Raw genomic sequence first — 20,223 nt, 5'->3', positions numbered from 1 at the left:
GATTTTTTGCTGGTTCACAGATTTCTGCGGACAATGGGTCTTTTAATTTCTGGTACATGCTTCCTCAGTTGGTTTGCCCAGTTGATTTCATACAAGGGACACTATTGGCAGATGGCTGAGAAGCTACCCAATCAGAGCATGTATTACGTATTAAATAAAACTCCTCAAATATATTGTGAGCACGGGGGCTGTTTGCACCCCTAGAAGATATGGCCACTCCTCAAAAAACACTGAAAGATTACCTTCACATTGCTCTCTTCCTTGCTGGGCTTAAATGTGGCTGTTTTGTCAAGCGATATGCTTCCTGCATGGTGCTTCGCATACTTAAAAGCTCGAAAGGCACGTATTGATTTTTAATTGTTTGTTTTTCTATGTCTCTCTCTCTCTCACTCTCTCTGACATTATGTGCTCCTGACAGAGGGGGTGTGAGCAGGGGGGCTGTTCGCACCACTAGACGATACGGACGCTCCTCTAAAAAAATGCTGAAAGGCTACCTTTACATTGCTCCCTTCCTAGCAGCTGCGTTGTCCGGAGGTGCTTCGCATACTTAAAAGCCAAACAGCCCTATTGATTTCTGATTGTTTGCTTTTTTCTCTCTATCTCTCTGACATTATCTGCTCCTGACGCGCACTCCTTTGAAGAGGAAGATATGTTTGCATTCTTTTAATTGTGAGAAGGAACTGTCATCTCTGTCTTGTTATGGAGCACAGTTTAAACTTTTGAAAAAGAGACAAATGTTTGTTTGCAGTGTTTGAATAAAATTCCTGTCTCTCTACAACCTCCTGTGTTTCTGTGCAAATCTGTGACCCAAACATGACAATATAAAAATAACCATATAAACATATGATTTCTACTTCGCGGATTTTCACCTTTCGCGGGGGGGTCTGGAACGCAACCCCCGCGATAGACGAGGGATTACTGTATATGATTTCATGCAAAATGGAGATTAAAAAAAAGTTTTTGATGGAACAGAAATTTATGGTGACCAATGTTGGACAACAGCAAACAATATTGGACAACAGCAAACAATATCAAAATGTCTATGAATAAAATCTCATGTTACCTAGGCTACATAATCCATAAGAAGTCATCCAGTTGTATATACACAACATTCTACACACGTCCTTTTACCAAAAGTATTATTATATAAATCACTTTGGCAAATTGCTCTTATGAACTAAAACAGAACAAGCTCAAACATGCCTGTGCATGTGAATTGAAGGCCCACTGCCCTCCTTATTCGATTGATCAAGAATCCTGCCTGGTAGCAACTTATTCACTGGCTAACGTTGTGTTTCATGCAATATCGACAGTTGACTGAGAAACGTGTACAATTAAAAATTACAGGGTAAGAGTCATCTGGTTTTCAAAGAAAACAAAATAGAAAATGTTTGTAAAATTCTGGATTGATACACATCTAGTATTTATATAGTATTTAGTATATCCATCCATCCTCTTCCGCTTATCTGAGGTCAGGTCGCGGGGGCAGCAGCTTGAGCAGAGATGCCCAGACTTCCCTCTCCCTGGCCACTTCTTCTAGCTCTTCCAGGAGAATCCCGAGGCGTTCCCAGGCCAGCCGGGAGACATAGTCCCTCCAGCGTGTCCTGGGTCTTCCCCGGGGCCTCCTCCCGGTTGGACGTGCCTGGAACACCTCACCAGGGAGGCGTCCAAGAGGCATCCTGATCAGATGCCCGAGCCACCTCATCTGACTCCTCTCGATGCGGAGGAGCAGCGGCTCTACTCTGAGCCCCTCCTGGATGACCAAGCTTCTCACCCTATCTTTAAGGGAGAGCCCAGACACCCTGCGGAGGAAACTCATTTCAGCTGCTTGTATTCGCGATCTCATTCTTTCAGTCACTACCCATAGCACATGACCATAGGTGAGGGTAGGAACATAGATCGACTGGTAAATTGAGAGCCTTACCTTATGGCTCAGCTCCTTTTTCACCACGACAGACCGATGCAGAGCCCGCATCACTGCGGACGCCGCACCGATCCGCCTGTCGATTTCATGCTCCATTCTTCTCTCACTCGTGAACAAGACCCCGAGATACTTGAACTCCTCCACTTGGGGCAGGATCTCGCTCCCAACCCTGACAGGGCACTCCACCCTTTTCCGGTTGAGGACCATGGTCTCGGATTTGGAGGTGCTGATTCCCATCCCAGCCGCTTCACACTCGGCTGCGAACCGATCCAGAGAGAGCTGAAGATCACTGCCTGATGAAGCAAACAGGACAACATCATCTGCAAAAAGCAGTGACCCAATCCTGAGTCCACCAAACCGGACCCCCTCAACACCCTGGCTGCACCTATAATTTCTGTCCATAAAAGTTATGAACAGAATCGGTGACAAAGGGCAGCCCTGGCAGAGTTCAACTGTCACTGGAAACGGGTTTGTCTTACTGCCGGCAATGTGGACCAAGCTCTGACACCGGTTGTTACTTTACCGGTTGTTACACATTACTTTAACATGGCCTTCTCATAACTTCACTGTAATTTAATCCTGACACTCTGTATATCCAATTCATTATAATAACTATTCATTCAAAATTTGTACTAACCCCTACTCTCTCTTCTGTTTCCTTTTCCGGTGTCCTATTGGTGGTGGCTTGTGCCACCACCATCTACCCAAAGCACCATGATGTTCCAACAATGATGGATGGATTAAAAGCCAGAAGTCTGTATAACCATCAGCATAAAGTGACTCCGTGAGAACCCTAACTACAAAGAGGACTATTTCATTTATGTTAGGTAGAATGCCCAAAGGGGACTGGGCGGTCTCGTGGCCTGGAACCCCTACAGATTTTATTTTTTTCTCCAGCCTTCTGGAGTTTTTTTTTGTTTTTTCTGTCCACCCTGGCCATCGGACCTTACTCCTTTTTATGTTAACTAAGGTTGTCTTATTTTAATTTCTTATTTGTCTTTTATTCTTCTTTTCTTCATTATGTAAAGCACTTTGAGCTACTTTTTGTATGAAAATGTGCTATATAAATAAATGTTGTTGTTGTTGTTGTTGTTGTACAGGGACCGAACAGCCCTTATCAGGGGGTCCGGTGCCCCATACTCTCGGAGCACCATACCCCCCCCCCCCCCCCCCCCCCAAACAGGATTCCCCGAGGGACACAGTCGAACGCCTTTTCCAAGTCCACAAAACACATGTAGAGTAGTTGGGCGAACTCCCATGCACCCTCCACTGTTCCGCGACCAGGACAAAATCCACACTGTTCCTCCTGAATCCGAGGTTCGACTATCCAACGGACCCTCCTCTCCAGAACCCCCGAATAGACTTTTCCAGGAAGGCTGAGGAGTATGATCCCTCTGTAGTTGGAAAACACCCTCCGGTCCCCCTTCTTAAAGAGGGGGACCACCACCCCGGTCTGCCAATCCAGAGGCACTGTCCCTGATGTCCATGCGATGTTGCAGAGACGTGTCAACCAAGACAGCCCTACAACATCCAGAGCCTTGAGAAACTCCGGGTGTATCTCATCCACCCCCAGGGCCCTGCCACCAAGGAGTTTTTTGACCACCTCGGTGACCTCAGTCCCAGAGATGAGGGAGCCCACCTCCGAGTCCCCAGGCTCTGCTTCCTCATTGGAAGGCATGTTAGTGGGATTGAGGAGGTCTTCGAAGTACTCCCCCCACCGACCCACAACGTCCCGAGTCGAGGTCAGCAGCGCACCATCCCCACCATATACAGTGTTGACACTGCACTGCTTCCCTCTCCTGAGGCGCCGGACGGTGGACCAGAATCTCCTTGAAGCCGTCTGAAATTCATTCTCCATGGCCACCCCAAACTCCTCCCATGCCAGAGTTTTTGCCTCAGCAACCACCGAAGCCGCATTCCGCTTGGCCTGCCGTTACCTATTAGCTACCTCCAGAGTCCCACAGGACAAAAGGGACAGGTAGGACTCCTCCTTCAGCTTGACAGCATCCCTCACCGCCGGTGTCCACCAGCAGGTTCGGGGATTGCCGCCATGACAGGCACCGACCACCTTACGGCCACAGCTCCGGTCAGCCACCTCAACAATAAAGGCACAGAACATGGCCCATTCGGACTCAATGTCCCCCACCTCCCTTGGGACTTGGTTGAAGTTCTGCCGGAGGTGGGAGTTGAAGCTACTTCTGACAGGGGGCTCTGCCAGCCGTTCCCAGCAGACCTTCACAACACGTTTGGGCCTACCAGGCCTGACTGGCATCCTCCCCCACCATCGAAGCCAACTCACCACCAGGTGGTGATCAGTTGACAGCTCCGCCCCTCTCTTCACCCGAGTGTCCAAGACATGTGGCCGCAAGTCTGATGACACGACCACAAAGTTGATCATCGAACTGAGGCCTAGGGTGTCCTGGTGCCATGTGCACATATGAACACCCCTATGCTTGAACATGGTGTTTGTTATGGACAATCCGTAACGAGCACAGAAGTCCAATAACAAAACACCACTCTGGTTCAGATCGGGGGGGCCATTCCTCCCAATCACGCCCTTCCTCGTCTCACTGTCATTGCCTATGTGAGCATTGAAGTCTCCCAGCAGTACGAGGGAGTCCCCAGAAAGTATGCCCCCTGGCACCCCCTCCAGGGACTCCAAAAAGGGTGGGTACTCCGAACTGCTGTTCGGTGCATACACACAAACAACAGTTAGGACCCATCCACCCACCCGAAGGCGGAGGGAGGCTACCCTCTCGTCCACCGGGGTAAACCCCAATGTACAGGCTCCAAGTCGTGGGGCAATAAGTATGCCCACACCCGCTCTGAGCCTCTCACCAGGGGCAACTCCAGAGTGGTAGAGAGTCCAGCCCCTCTCAAGAAGATTGGTTCCAGAGGCCAAGCTGTGCGTCGAGGGGAGCCCGACAATATCTAGCTGGAACCTCTCAACCTTGTGCACTAGCTCAGGCTCCTTCCCCTTCAGAGAGGTGACATTCCACATCCCAAGAGTCAGCTTCTGTAGCCGAGGATCGGACTGCCAAGGTCCCCGCCTTCAGCCACCACCCAACTCACACTGCACCCGACCTCCTTGGCCCCTCCCATAGGTGGTGAGCACATGGGAAGGGGGACCCACGTTGCCTCTTTGGGCTGTGCCCAGCTGAGCCCCATAGGTGCAAGCCCGGCCACCAGGCGCTCGCCATCGAGCCCAACCTCCAGGCCTGGCTCCAGATGAGGATCCCAGTGACCCGTGTCCGGGCGAGGGAAAAGGGCGTCCAAATTTTTTATTCATCATAGAAGGTCTGTTGACCTTCTGTGTTTAGTATATATATTATATTTTTTATAATATTAAGTATTTTTTATCTCAACAGACTGATAAAAGATGATGCCAGCTTTAAAAGGTACTGCATTAAATAAAGACAGGAAAAATGAGAAAAAAAAAACATGCCTGATACTTTACTGACTAAAATTCAACAAATTTGAAAATTCTCCAATTATTTATATTAAAAAACATTAGTTACGAGATGTAAAATCAAATTCATAATTACTTTAAAAAAAAAAAAAAAAAAAATTAAAAGCAGGTGATAGGAATCCTCACTTATTGTGAACGCATTACATCAAGATTCAACATTTGCTCCAGTGAATATCCAGTTAGTGGCACTATTGCTACATACTCCCATTAGTAATGATGCAAATGGTCCACTTTATAATGTTAGAATATAGTGCTTGGGCACATAAGTAGGGATTTTGCTGTTTTCTCTACATGTGACAATACTACTTCCTGTAATCTTTTTTTTCTTTTACAGTTCCTTATTACATATAAGCAGGAGAGCGTGTGCAAATGCACACACGCACGTATATACATATCCTTTCTAAGGCACCTTTATCTATATTATGTGCTCAAGTTTCAACACAATCAAGACTAACCTCGGAATGGCTTCTTCCTCCCATCGTACAAAGACACCTCCCAGGGATGAGTCTGAAAGCTGGATTTTTAATGTTGAAGGACTCTTACAAAAACTGCCATTTGTTCTGCTGCTTTTGTTAGAAATTCCACCTTTAACTTGCTGTCCATTTTCATCTGTAAATACAGCAAAAAAAAAAAAAAACTAAGAAGAAAGAAATACACAATTTAAATTTTAATTCCAAATGCACATTTAAACTTATAGGGTACCCAATTTATTGTTCTAACTCAGAGCCACACAATACAGATATCAACTAAGAAAGTACAAAACTTCTGCATATTCAAATGCTATCATTTGCCTAAAAAACAAGCAACATTTTTTAACAGTTAATCCAGATAAAAAAACAATAGTTTTGCTATAAAGAAAAATATGCAAAAAATGTTTTAAAGAGACCCTCAGTGATAAATTACATTCACTTTTATGATCAATATAATAAAACTCGGGGGCACAGTGGCGCAGTGGGTAGCGCTGCTGCCTCGCAGTTAGGACACCCGGGTTCGCTTCCCGGGTCCTCCCTGCATGGAGTTTGCATGATCTCCCCGTGTCTGCGTGGGTTTCCTCCCATGGTCCAAAGACATGCAGGTTAGGTGGATTGGTGACTCTAAATTGGTCCTAGTGTGTGCTTGGTGTGTGGGTGTGTTTGTGTGTGTCCTGCGGTGGGTTGGCACCCTGCCCAGGATTGGTTCCCTGCCTTGTGCCCTGTGTTGGCTGGGATTCGCTCCAGCAGACCCCCGTGACCCTGTGTTCGGATTCAGCGGGTTGGAAAATGGATGGATGGATAATAAAACTCTATATTATGTATTCTGTCTTTATTACTGCATAAGTCTATGTAATGTTCCCCATTCTTTTGTCTTTTGACACAAGAAAAACTGTGTTTTTTAAAACCAAATTAATATATATATGCAGTAATTTCTACAATTCTTCATCTATTCCTAAAAACTGTACTAAGGACTTTGATTATCTTCATTTCCTGAATGTCATTATGGGGTTTAATCTCTTACAGTGTAGGCAACATATTAAACACATTTATGTAAAATAATGTTTTCACACAAGCTACCCACAATACAATATACACACAACATAAAATGGATTTTCAACTGATATGCAAACAAGGTGTTAAGCAATTTCAATAAAAGAAAATACATTTTAAACTAGTTCTCAATTAAAAATAACTTTCCAAAATGCATTGTTCCACACTGCTTCCATCATAAATACCAACATCTCTCTTCATCTGAACAGCCTTTAAGTTGCTGAAGGAGGTGTTGAAAAATCTCAAACTATATGTGCAAAGGTGTGTTGACACTGATCAGTTTTAAATAAAATGTTTTGCATAATGCAAAGGCAGTTAATTAGTTAATTTGTACAATGTATACTATATTGATCCCCAACAGGAAATTCACTTGTTTAAGCAGAAAAAAATAAATCAAAGCCCAAATGTAAGACCCAGGAATATACATAATGTATACCCAGCATTAGTGCTGGGTGGTATGACCAAAATTCTATATCATGGTATTTTTCAAAATTATACTGGTTTCACGGTATTGGACGTTTTTTTTTTTCCCCCACGCATGAGTGGATGTTAACCACATTTTCCGCTGCAATTACTGGCTTAGAATAACCTATTCCATTGTCATGAGAATTGTACATTGTACAAAAAAACATTTTAATGTGCACACAAATATTAATACAGGTTTGCATGGCCCCATAAAGTGATAGTTTTCAAGGGGGTGGCACTAATGAAGAGAAGGAATCACATTGCATGACAGATGCAGTCAAAATATAGAGCCTTTTTATTGAACAAAGTTCGCGAACAACTTAAACTAAAATTTTGACAACATATTTTCAACCATCCAAAGAGGCATTTAGACTTAGTAAAATATCCAGAGGTTCTTGTCAAAAGTTGTATTGCACTGAACATGTCTTAAGGAATAAATAGTAAATATTTTTTGTAAACCAACTACACTTTGTTAATGTTAACAATCTCTGTCCACTGACACATTAAAGTGACTTTTTAAAAATTTTTACCATCATTAAACTGCATAATATTTAAACTAATAAATAATAACAATACAATAATAGTGCAACTTCCAGTAATAATACTATTACTTCCAAGACTTCAAAAGCCCAGGTGCATTACACAGTATTCACCAAATTAAAATAAAATAAAATAAAACAAGTGCAACTTGGTGATGACATATTTACCAACTGAACCATCATTAAGGCAAACTGCATTAATATGGACCATGCTTCAAGCTAAGCTATATACATAAATAATAAAACTGCAACTTGCATTTATAATGCTATTTGTGAAATTGCCCTACGAAAGCGTATTAGGGCCACAGTGAAGAAAAAAAAAAAAACACAACTATATGTCAAGATTAAAGTCGACATTTCCACTTTATTCTCATAGTTTATTTTGTCATTAAAGTAGAATGTCGTATACTAAACTTCATCCTAAAATCAATGTTTAATTTACTAGATTTTCTCAAACCCGTCATAAGTTAATGTAGCACATTAAAAGCTTTGTGTTAAGTGTTCCCCAACCCAGTTGTTAATCGCTATGCGCTTCTTAAACTGACTTCCTCTGCACTAAGAGGAGGCACCAGCAGCGATTGCCGCACAGAATACATTCACTTCATGATATTCCTGCTCTGAAAATGTAGAATGCTAAGATAAATTTTCATGATGAAATGCATTAAAGCAGGTATTAAACATGCACGGTAGTGCTGTTCTCTCGCAGTAAGGGGTCCCCAGGTGTACGTTCAGTGTAGAGAACTTTATGGCAGGTGTGACGAGGCTCCAAAAAACTTGATGTATGAATGGGTATCGCACAGGTTTACCTTAAATATTGTGTAAATATAATGGGTTTGTGTTCTGGTGGTCGGAGACACGAATACAGAATTCAATGGATGTTCTTCTTTTTTTTTTTTTTTTTAAATTTTATTGTAATCATTCATATAAATCAATCAATGTTTACAAATAATAGGATTAAAAAAAACAAACAAGTTGACCCCCACCCCTGAGAGAGAGAGCATGGCCAACAGAATAAAACTTAAGGCTTATAGACATACCTAAATTGATGAGTTTAATAGGACAGTAGAGATGAATGGAGAGGAAAAAGAGATGCGGAGATAATTGCTTCCTCGGTGCTTTAAGAGCTTATTCTAAAATTTTATTGATTATATCCTGCCAGGTTTTAAAAAAAATTCTGTACAGAACCTCTAACTGTATATTTGATTTTTTCCAATTTCAAATAGTATAAAACATTGGTTACCCACTGACTTGGATGTTCTTCTGAGCGGGCTTTCTTTATTGCATGCGTGCTGTCTGTCTGACGTACCAAACCCACAGTTCCTATCTTTCCTTTTTCTTTCTCCACACAACCAATCACCACATGATAAACGTCTTTGTGAAATTCAACCTAGTTATAAACTTAGACCACGGATTGTTCAGAACTTTAAAAAAATCTTCGTTATACGTGTTTAATTATGCCATCTATTCAGAGTTGCGACCATCCAAGCAAGCATTGTGTGCGAGGCAGGAGCAACTCCTGAACATGGCGCCAGCACATCACAGAGTGAATACGAGCAATACATACACTAGCAGGATCAATATAGCCTTTCAAATCCCCACATCCTACATGACTTTGAAAAAAACTGAAGCACGCCGAGTAAACCCACCAGAAATACATGCAAATTCAAGGCAGGAAACACCAGGGACCTCCTTGCGGCGACGCAGTAGTGCACCCTCAACGTCACCGTGCCTCCACATGATTAATACATGCTTTAATGCATTTCATCATGAAAATGATATCAAGTATTTATCTTAGCATTCTAAATGTTCAGGGAGCAGGAATATCATGAAATGAATGTATTCTGTGTGGCGATTGCTGCCTGCGCCTCCTGTTAGTGGAAGAGGAAGTCAGTTTAAGAAGCACGTAGTGATTAACATGGCTCGGGGAACACTTAACACAAAGCATTTAATGTGCTACATACAGTTAGATCCATCAACTAGGCCTGGCAGAGCATTAAAAAGGAGGAAACCCAGCATCTGGTGATGTCCATGAGTTCAAGACTTCAGGCTATCATTGCCAGCAAAGGGTTTTCAACCAAGTATTAGAAATGAACATTTTATTTCCAGTTTTTTAATTTGTCCAATTACTTTTGAGCCCCTGAAATGAAGGGATTGTGTTAAAAAAATGCTTTAGTTGCCTCACATTTTTATGCAATTGTTTTGTTCACCCCACTGAATTAAAGCTGAAAGTCTGCACTTCAACTGCATCTGAGTTGTTTCATTTAAAATTCATTGTGGTAATGTACAGAACCAAAATTAGAAAAAGTTGTCTCTGTCCAAATATTTATGGACCTAACTGTAACTTATGATGGGGTTTGAGAAAATCTAGTAAATTAAATATTCATTTTAAGATGAAGTTTAGTTTATGATGTTCTAATTTAATGACAAATTATGAGAATAAAGTCAATATGTCGACTTTAATCTCGACATAAATGGCGAGAATAAAGTAGAAATGTCGAGAATAAATTCAACATGTCGTTACACTATTACACAGTACCCAGGTACATTACACAGTATTGAAAAAAAAATAAATAAAATAAAACAAGTACAACTTGGCTTGCAGTATTATCCAGTAGTATAGAAACAGTATTTACACATTTGAACATAATGGTCCACATCCGACCTTTTAACACTAGAATTACCAGAGCCTACGAAAAAACTCGTATATCCGGCCCACCTTAAATCGCTTCTTAAAACCTTTCTCACCTCTCCGCCAGCGTCTTTTGTCATCTAAATGTACTGATAAAGACAAGCTGCCAGCAGCTGGCTATTCCATCCCCCCAACGACTTAGAACGTAAACAGGCTTTTCCCAGCTCTTGCCTTGATTGATTACCTGGGAGTGAAGTGGAGTTTTAGAGTAGAAATAATAAGATTGTTATTTGAAACACACGCATTTCATATGTGTTGCATTTCTACAGTAATCTGTGTAAACACATTGTTAAAACAGAAACGTGTTATATATTCTAGTAGCAATTGACAAAATGTAAGCATAAACTATATAATGTATGAAGCCTGAAGTCCAAATATCAAAGAAACACTTTCACAAAAGGTACAAAAAAAAGCCACCGCCAAAAAAACCCGCCTTAGTGTGAGACATTGATATGAATTAACTATTACTGCTACCGTGGCGCAACAGTATCAGTCACTGACTGGGAATCAGAAGGTCATGAGTTCGATCCTGCACAACTCCCATTTGAGAAGTGTTCTTATTTTCACTATTTTAGAATAAAAAGATACATTTGATTTCAGTCTGTAACAGCTGGTGTAATTTATGATATTTGTAAAGGTTAGCTTTATTTTTTTAAAATTCACTTTTCATTGTCTCAGTCGCGTTCAGGATCCATCCCTACCGCCCCCCACCTGACACTGCTGTTTTTACATAAAGACGCGCTATAGTTCTGCAGTGTATCATGATACATACGACCACGTGTTTTTTTTCCCCCAGTATTGCCAGTCCCCACATGTTGCTGTATGCTGTTTCTTTTGTACTCCAGGACATGCAGAGGAAAGCATAGTAAAGAGCAGTAACTTCAGCGCTATATGCAATCATCAGACACTCCCCATCTGACACTGCTGTTTTCACATAAAGACGCGCTAAAGCCCTGCAGTGTACTTGTGACTGCATTGTCGTACCAATGCTTGCGAACTGAAGTGTCTGCATGCACTTTTCGTGGCATTATACGTGTATTTTTTGAGCATGCTCATGTAGCTCAAACACAGGAACATATGTTGATGTAAAAGTATAACAAAACAAGTGCACTTTTATTCAAGACTATAACCGAAGAAAAAAGAAAGCAAGTTACAGTAGGCGGTTGATATGACAGCTTGCATGGTGGAATGCTAAGAACTGCTGATTTCCATTCTGTGCTATATAACTTAACATTTGAATCTGATGATTGCATATAGCGCTGTCTTGTTTACATTTACAACATTTAGCAGTTTAGTGTGCGCAAGAACATGCAGGTGGCCAGTTGCTGAGTGCTACAACGCACATTTTAAAAAAAGAAAGAGACAAATATATGTGACGTTTTGAAGAAATCATTTTATGACGCGAATAGTACCAATCAGAAAACATCGTCGAAGTAATGCAATATTATTTGAAAACGAACAGCGTCAGGTTGGGTGTGAAGTTATACTGGCGCTGTTTGAGTCAGATCAGAAGCTGAATAAGCTGAAAAAGCTCCTGTTCTGACTCTAAGTAAAAAAGCATGAATTAATCAACAGAAATAACCGCGATTGACATTTTAAAGTTAACGATTTACGGTGCATACCAATTTATAAATTCAATGTCCGTTTGAGGAAAAAAAAAAAACACTTTCTTCAAAGCTGGGAATCGAACTCGCGTCTCTGTGGCACAGTAAGGCAGTGGTGCTCCAAGTCAGCAAACCGTCCTTATAACTTATTTTTTTTCAAGATCCATAACACACAGACAGACAGAGCACTGCGTAATACAGAGACAGACAGACAGGCAGAGATATACAAACAAACAGGGAAGGCACATGTACTGAAAGAAAAAGCACTGAATAAGCTCACCCGCTCTAACATCACCCCTCCCCCCGATCTGACTCTCTAAGTAACAGCGCAAGTACAGACACACATCAAGTGCATGTGTGTACTGTATAATATTAACAAAAAGAGCAGCTTACTACTGAAAACGGCAAATATAGGAGTGAGTGGGGATCGAACCAGTACTCTTGATCACACTTGGTTTGCGTCTGTACTTGCGCTGTTACTTAGAGAGCCAGATCGGGGGGAGGGGTGATGTTAGAGCGGGTGAGCTTATTCAGTGCTTTTTCTTTCAGTACATGTGCCTTCCCTGTTTGTTTGTATATCTCTGCCTGTCTGTCTCTGTATTACGCAGTGCTCTGTCTGTCTGTGTGTTATGGATCTTGAAAAAAATAAGTTAAAAGGACAGTTGTTTATGTTAATTGCAGTCTCAATTGTTAAAAAAATATTTTAAAAGGAGCATCCCACATGAAAATATAACTATCTCATTAACTGACGGTGCATACCAATTTACAAATTTTATGTCCGTTTGAGGTTAAAAACAAAAAAAAGAAGTAACACTTTATCCCCAGCGGGGAATTGAACTCATGTTTGTGAGGCAAAGAAAAGCTACTCGGTCTGAGAAGCAAATCTTAGCGCGCTACACCACGGAAACTGTTATGTGGTGTGTGATGCTTTTGTGGAAGTGTTTATTTGATCTTAGGAACTCGGGCTTTACACATTCTACATTTTGTAACATTTATTACTAAAATATGAAAAAGTTTCTGTTTTAGCAATGCGTTTACACAGATTACTGTAGAAACGGAACACGCATGAAATGCAAGTATTCCAAATAGCGATCTATTATTTCTATTCTAAAACTCCAGCAGTTCAGTCACTCCCAGATAATCAAACAAGCCATGAGCTGGGAAAACTTAGTGAACGTTCTGCGACGGTGGGGGATGGAATAGCCGGCTGCTCGCTGCTCCTCTTAATTGGCACATTTAGAAGACAAAAGAGAGGTGAGAACGGTTTTAAGGTGGGCCGGATCTACGAGTTTTTTCGTAGACTCTGGTAATTCTAGTGTTAACACCAAAGTATCTACAGACAACAGACACAGCTCCTCCTTTTCGGCAAAAGTTCTTCTGTGTCATCATGTTCAACTTTATCGTCTGCTACAGCTTCAGTTTCAGAATGTTCGCTGTCCATTTTCACCGTTCAATACCTCCACTAACACATGTACTCCGATGCATTCTTGTTTAGCGGTGCAGCAGTGAAAAAGGTCCCCCCTTAAACAGTTTCCCGCTGTGCCACATTCTGAACGTTGTTTAGGCTATTTAAATCGGTGTTGCGTTATAAGAAAAATCCATATCATAACAAAAATAAAAAACGGTATACCTCCCAGCACTACCCACTGTACATTTTATATTAATGTCTCTATAGTAGTAGCATTGTGAACTGATATAAAAATTTGCTAATATAACAGCATCATGTTTTTTAATGTTAATTGAAATAGGTCTACAGTGTTTTTCATTTTCAGAGATATCTGACTGCAGAAATATAAATGAGCCAAAAACATCAGGAATATAATGACTACCAGTGACCTGAACCTTCACAGAATGGGAGGCTTAAAATTAAATCATCAAATTAGTTGAATCTTTTTTGATGATTTAAGTTTAACCAAGATTAACATACATGAATGGTAACGTTACCATTAACATACAGTATCTTTCAGCAATGCAGCACTTGCTCAGAATAGTGTTAGACATAGTACAGAGAAATAGATGTATTCTGTAAAATATGAGGGCAAACAGAAGGGGTTAATTCTATTCAGTTTAAAAACCGAAATTAAGAGATGACATGATAACATTATGAAGGGGCTTAGCACAGTGGACACAAGCTCTTGTTGTAAAAAGAAAATAAAATGTAAAAACATAATAATGAGAGGCCATTCATACCAATATAACTCATCAATATCTAGCTATCTAAGTTTTCAAAAAAAAAAAAAAAAAAGTTAGTTTTAAAGTTTCACAAAGTACTACTTAGTATCTTTATTTCATTAATCAATGATACTCTTTAAGAAGAAAACATTTCTAAAGTGGATGTGAAATTTACCAAGTCTCTTCTGTATCCCTATAGTGTTTTTAAATTACTCCAACAGTTCAGTCCCATCTTAATAACTCTCTTTAAAATTTGAACATTTTTGTAATTTCACCTTTAATTGTGGTTTGCTTAAAATGAAAATGTTCAATTTTCAAACTTTCCTCACAGCTCATATCCTGGCATCCTGCAATCAGCCTAGCTGGTCTATTTTGGACTTTCCCCAACGCTGTTATGTTTTTTTTTTTGTAATGTAAAGACCAGAAGTATATACAGTACTCTAAATGAGGCCTCATTAAGTGTGCTGTATAGCTTATGCATAACCTCCTTTGACTTGTGATTTATACATAGTGCTATGTAATCTTGTTTCCTATTAGTTCTTAATTGCATCTATGTGCTATCTGGATGTGGACAGTGACTTCACTATGATTCCAAAGTCCTTCTCATTAGTGGTAATTTCATGTTTCAGAAAAGCTTCTGAGTTGTCTTGGCAATATGTTTGAGATCATTATTGTGTCGTAGGATGAAGTGCCGTTCAATAAGTTTGGAAGCATTTACTGGAATTTGAGCAGATGTTTCCATACACCTCACAATTCATTGTGTGACTTCTGTCAGCATGCCATCATCAGTGAAGATAAGTGTGCCAGTACATGTGGCAGTCATACTGTACATGCCCAAGCCATAACAACCTCACCATCATGTTTAACAGATAAGGTGATATGCTTTGGATTTTAAGCAGTTCCTTTTCGTCTCTACACTTTGCTCTTACCAGCCCACTCATACAGTGTTATCTTTGTCTTGTCTGTCCACAAGACAATTTTCCAGAATTCTGCGGGCTCTTTTAAGTACTTTTTCGCAATCTGTAATCTAGCTGTCCCGGTTTTATGGCTAACTAGTGGTTTGCATCTTGCAGTGTGACCTCTGTATTTCTGTTCATGAAGTCTTGTGTGGATAGTAGTCTCTGACACATACACATCTGCCTCCTGAAGACTGTTTCTAATCTATTAGAGAGGCATTTGGAGCTTTTTCTTTAACATAATGAGGATTCTTATATCATCTGCAGTGGAGGTCTTCCTTGGACTACCAGTTCCTTTATTATTACAGAGCTCACCAGTGCATTCTTTCTTCTTAATGATATTCTAGACAATTGTTTTAGGTAATCCTAAGATTTTACCAATGTCTCTACTGTTTTTCAGCCTCAAAGTTTTCTTTGACTTTCATTGGGTCTTGTCCTCATGTTGAACAATGGCAACTACTCCAAAGGATAGAAGCAAGCCTAGGTATCTTATGCCTGCACTAATAAAGCAATGAAACACACCTGAATAATTACAAACACTTGTGACACCAACTGTCCCAAATATTATGGTACAATTTCTACATGCTGTGACCAAAATATATGCAAATACCCTTAAATTAAAGTCAGCAATGTCCACTTTAATCTCGACTGAATTATTTTATTGGTGACTTTAAACTGTGGAGCAGAAGGGTAAATCAAGGAAATATATTGCTTTGTCCAGTTTCAGTTTCACATACATAAATATATAAAAACCAGCATCTTCCTACACATTAGGGACACCAGTCTTAGCATCATTTAAATCAGGAAAAAGTTGCTATTGAACATAGCCCTTTGCTTCTAGCAGAAGGCACAACATTAATGGTTGCATGTGATAACCAGGTTGAGGCAACTGGCAACCGATTGTTAGCATTAGGATGCAACCATTTAGTGATGAGCAATTTTTCAGAAATGGATTGGAACTGTTGAAATTTTGCATAATCAGCAGATCAGTATGTAACTGCCTGTAAAACAAACAAACTAAAAAAAAGTTTAGTTTGTGTATTAAAGAATTTAAACATCTAACACTATAGTTTCATTAATAAGCATACGATTAATTACATAGTAACTTTATTATTCCAAATATAGGCTATTAAAAATGGCAATCATATTTTCAGTTTCAGTATCATAAAATTAATACCTGGCAACCACCTTTTTTTTTTCTTCCATAATTCACTATCTTAATCTTCTTCATTTATTTATCTGGTTTGTACAATGCTATATACTGTATACGCTGCCGTTCTTTATTATATTCTGTAAGTACCTTGAGCATGGGAAAGGCGTTATATAAATAAAATGTATTATTATTATTATTATTATTACAGGGATAAAAGTTACAGTTGAACCCTGTTCTAGTGTTTTAGGGAACTTCACTAAGTGCTTCCTTAATAGAGAGGATATGGACCACTTCACACATACAAACTTAAGAAAAATGTTAAGTGAGATCATATGCTAATTCATTATCAGTATATTTATCTTTAGTATTATTGTTCCTAAAACATTTTACTACTTATTTTACTGTTCTTTTGCTATTAAAGTACTTAAAGAATCTATTTAGGACAGCTTTGCTATTTTCCTTAATATTTCTCTCCAACTGCCTTTAACCTTATTAATATGATTTTTATACATTGCTCTCGTGTGCTCATATGGCTTACCTTTTAGCTCTGAAGTTAGTTGTCATGTATTATACAACTGTTTGCTCCTTACCAATTTCTCCTTTAGCTCCTATTTATTTACCTTTGAGTTCTCTTTAATTACCTAATGCTTCTTAATTTCCGGATAAATTTGTCATGCATTGCCTGTACTGTTAAATTAGAACATTAGAAAATTGTGACGAGAACAGGCCATTCCACCGAACAAGCTTGCCAAACCTATTCATCTAGATTGTACAAAATAACAGCAAGCCAAGATCTAAACTTTTCTAAAGTTCTGTTCTTCACCACACTACTTGTTATTTTTTTCCATGAGTCTATGATGCTTTTAGACCTGCTTTAACTGACTCTACGTTTTGCAATATCTAATCAAAAACCACTGTAGTACAATTAAATTTAACAATTAAAGTTATATAATATTTGATCTTCCAAAAACATGCAATTATTTAGTAATCACTAGATCTTAAATGTTCAATTACCCCTACAACTGAGTTCTATCCAGATTGTCACAGAATAGTAAATTTAGACAGGCTTCTCCTCTCATACTCACTGATTATGCTTATTAAATTCTACTTTTGTGCTCCACTATTTGTAGGATTTTCCCAGTTAAAATCTGATTAACTAAACTACCCAATTGGTATAATATTCCCCCATAAACCAATTTCTTTAACATTATTAAAAAGACACTGTAATCTACATTGGGAGTCTATAACATACAGTGGTGTGAAAAACTATTTGCCCCCTTCCTGATTTCTTATTCTTTTGCATGTTTGTCACACAAAATGTTTCTGATCATCAAACACATTTAACCATTAGTCAAATATAACACAAGTAAACACAAAATGCAGTTTTGTAAATGGTGGTTTTTATTATTTAGGGAGAAAAAAAAATCCAAACCTACATGGCCCTGTGTGAAAAAGTAATTGCCCCCTGAACCTAATAACTGGTTGGGCCACCCTTAGCAGCAATAACTGCAATCAAGCGTTTGCGATAACTTGCAATGAGTCTTTGACAGCGCTCTGGAGGAATTTTGGCCCACTCATCTTTGCAAAATTGTTGTAATTCAGCTTTATTTGAGGGTTTTCTAGCATGAACCGCCTTTTTAAGGTCATGCCATAGCATCTCAATTGGATTCAGGTCAGGACTTTGACTAGGCCACTCCAAAGTCTTCATTTTGTTTTTCTTCAGCCATTCAGAGGTGGATTTGCTGGTGTGTTTTGGGTCATTGTCCTGTTGCAGCACCCAAGATCGCTTCAGCTTGAGTTGACGAACAGATGGCCGGACATTCTCCTTCAGGATTTTTTGGTAGACAGTAGAATTCATGGTTCCATCTATCACAGCAAGCCTTCCAGGTCCTGAAGCAGCAAAACAACCCCAGACCATCACACTACCACCACCATATTTTACTGTTGGTATGATGTTCTTTTTCTGAAATGCTGTGTTCCTTTTACGCCAGATGTAACGGGACATTTGCCTTCCAAAAAGTTCAACTTTTGTCTCATCAGTCCACAAGGTATTTTCCCAAAAGTCTTGGCAATCATTGAGATGTTTCTTAGCAAAATTGAGACGAGCCCTAATGTTCTTTTTGCTTAACAGTGGTTTGCGTCTTGGAAATCTGCCATGCAGGCCGTTTTTGCCCAGTCTCTTTCTTATGGTGGAGTCGTGAACACTGACCTTAATTGAGGCAAGTGAGGCCTGCAGTTCTTTAGACGTTGTCCTGGGGTCTTTTGTGACCTCTCGGATGAGTCGTCTCTGCGCTCTTGGGGTAATTTTGGTCGGCCGGCCACTCCTGGGAAGGTTCACCACTGTTCCATGTTTTTGCCATTTGTGGATAATGGCTCTCACTGTGGTTCGCTGGAGTCCCAAAGCTTTAGAAATGGCTTTATAACCTTTACCAGACTGATAGATCTCAATTACTTCTGTTCTCATTTGTTCCTGAATTTCTTTGGATCTTGGCATGATGTCTAGCTTTTGAGGTGCTTTTGGTCTACTTCTCTGTGTCAGGCAGCTCCTATTTAAGTGATTTCTTGATTGAAACAGGTGTGGCAGTAATCAGGCCTGGGGGTGGCTACGGAAATTGAACTCAGGTGTGATACACCACAGTTAGGTTATTTTTTTAACAAGGGGGCAATTACTTTTTCACACAGGGCCATGTAGGTTTGGATTTTTTTTTTCCCTAAATAATAAAAACCATCATTTAAAAACTGCATTTTGTGTTTACTTGTGTTATATTTGACTAATGGTTAAATGTGTTTGATGATCAGAAACATTTTGTGTGACAAACATGCAAAAGAATAAGAAATCAGGAAGGGGGCAAATAGTTTTTCACACCACTGTATGTCTTATAAAATATTAGGTCTCTGTATTGATGTTTTTAGTCAAATCCAAATATCCTCAGTAGGATATGGCTCATCACCAACTGAAACAGACATGCAGGCAAACTTCCTTTTACATAAATGATAACTCCATCACCTTTTGATTTTACTATTTTTCTAAACGATGATTATTCACTTAGAGTATGTTATACTTCTCTCTCTCTCCCACATTCAGACATTTTTGCTACTGCTAGCAACTATTTACAACCAACAATTTATTCATTTTATTCTTGATAATAACAGCATTAAGGGAAGCAATTGTTACATGCTTTGACATAGTGTCTGTAGAGAAGTTATTTTGAAGTTATCCTATAAACAGTATATGTAGTAAAACTATTGTCTATTCCATTATATGAATTTATCAACCAAGCATTTCCTAAACTCCCTTGCCTCATTTTCGATTTTAAACAATCCTTAACTAGTTGATACATACAGCCTTCCTAGATATTACTACCTCTTCAGTTCAAATATAAACTATCAAGGAAGTATTTTGTTCCCATCTGTTTCAAAACGTACCATAGTGTCACATAGACAACAACAAGACTTGACCTACATGTTAAACTTTAGGGTCTCCTCAATCTTATCAAAGCTGGTGTGTGGCACAGAGAGACGTTTTGGGAAGACCACATTGTCCCTTCAGTTCCTCAGCTCTACAAATTTGTCCTGCTGAACTGGCAGCCTACCTTTACCAATGTCATTTGCTCTAATGTTGACAATGGCAACTGGATTCACTACTGTTCTGGGTAGGTGGCTATTCACCCATCTAGGAAGGTAATGCACCCGTGTGCCAAGAAGACAACACACTGAAAAATCTCTGTC

General features: G+C 39.8%; 1 protein-coding gene across 1 annotated transcript in view; it reads right to left on the bottom strand.

Moving 5' to 3' along the window:
* rev3l (REV3 like, DNA directed polymerase zeta catalytic subunit) overlaps positions 1-20,223 on the bottom strand; it is a 334,113-nt gene that overhangs the window by 124,326 nt on the left and 189,564 nt on the right. Inside the window, exon 5 of the mRNA XM_028797593.2 lies at positions 5,849-6,002. Coding sequence (XP_028653426.2) covers positions 5,849-6,002 — 154 coding nt within the window. The remainder of the gene's footprint in view (positions 1-5,848; positions 6,003-20,223) is intronic.

Source organism: Erpetoichthys calabaricus, chromosome 3 (genome assembly GCF_900747795.2).
Source record: "Erpetoichthys calabaricus chromosome 3, fErpCal1.3, whole genome shotgun sequence".
Taxonomy (NCBI): Eukaryota; Metazoa; Chordata; class Cladistia; order Polypteriformes; family Polypteridae; genus Erpetoichthys; species Erpetoichthys calabaricus.
Note: the sequence above shows the minus strand (reverse complement) of the source record. Positions and strands in the feature narration are given on the sequence as shown.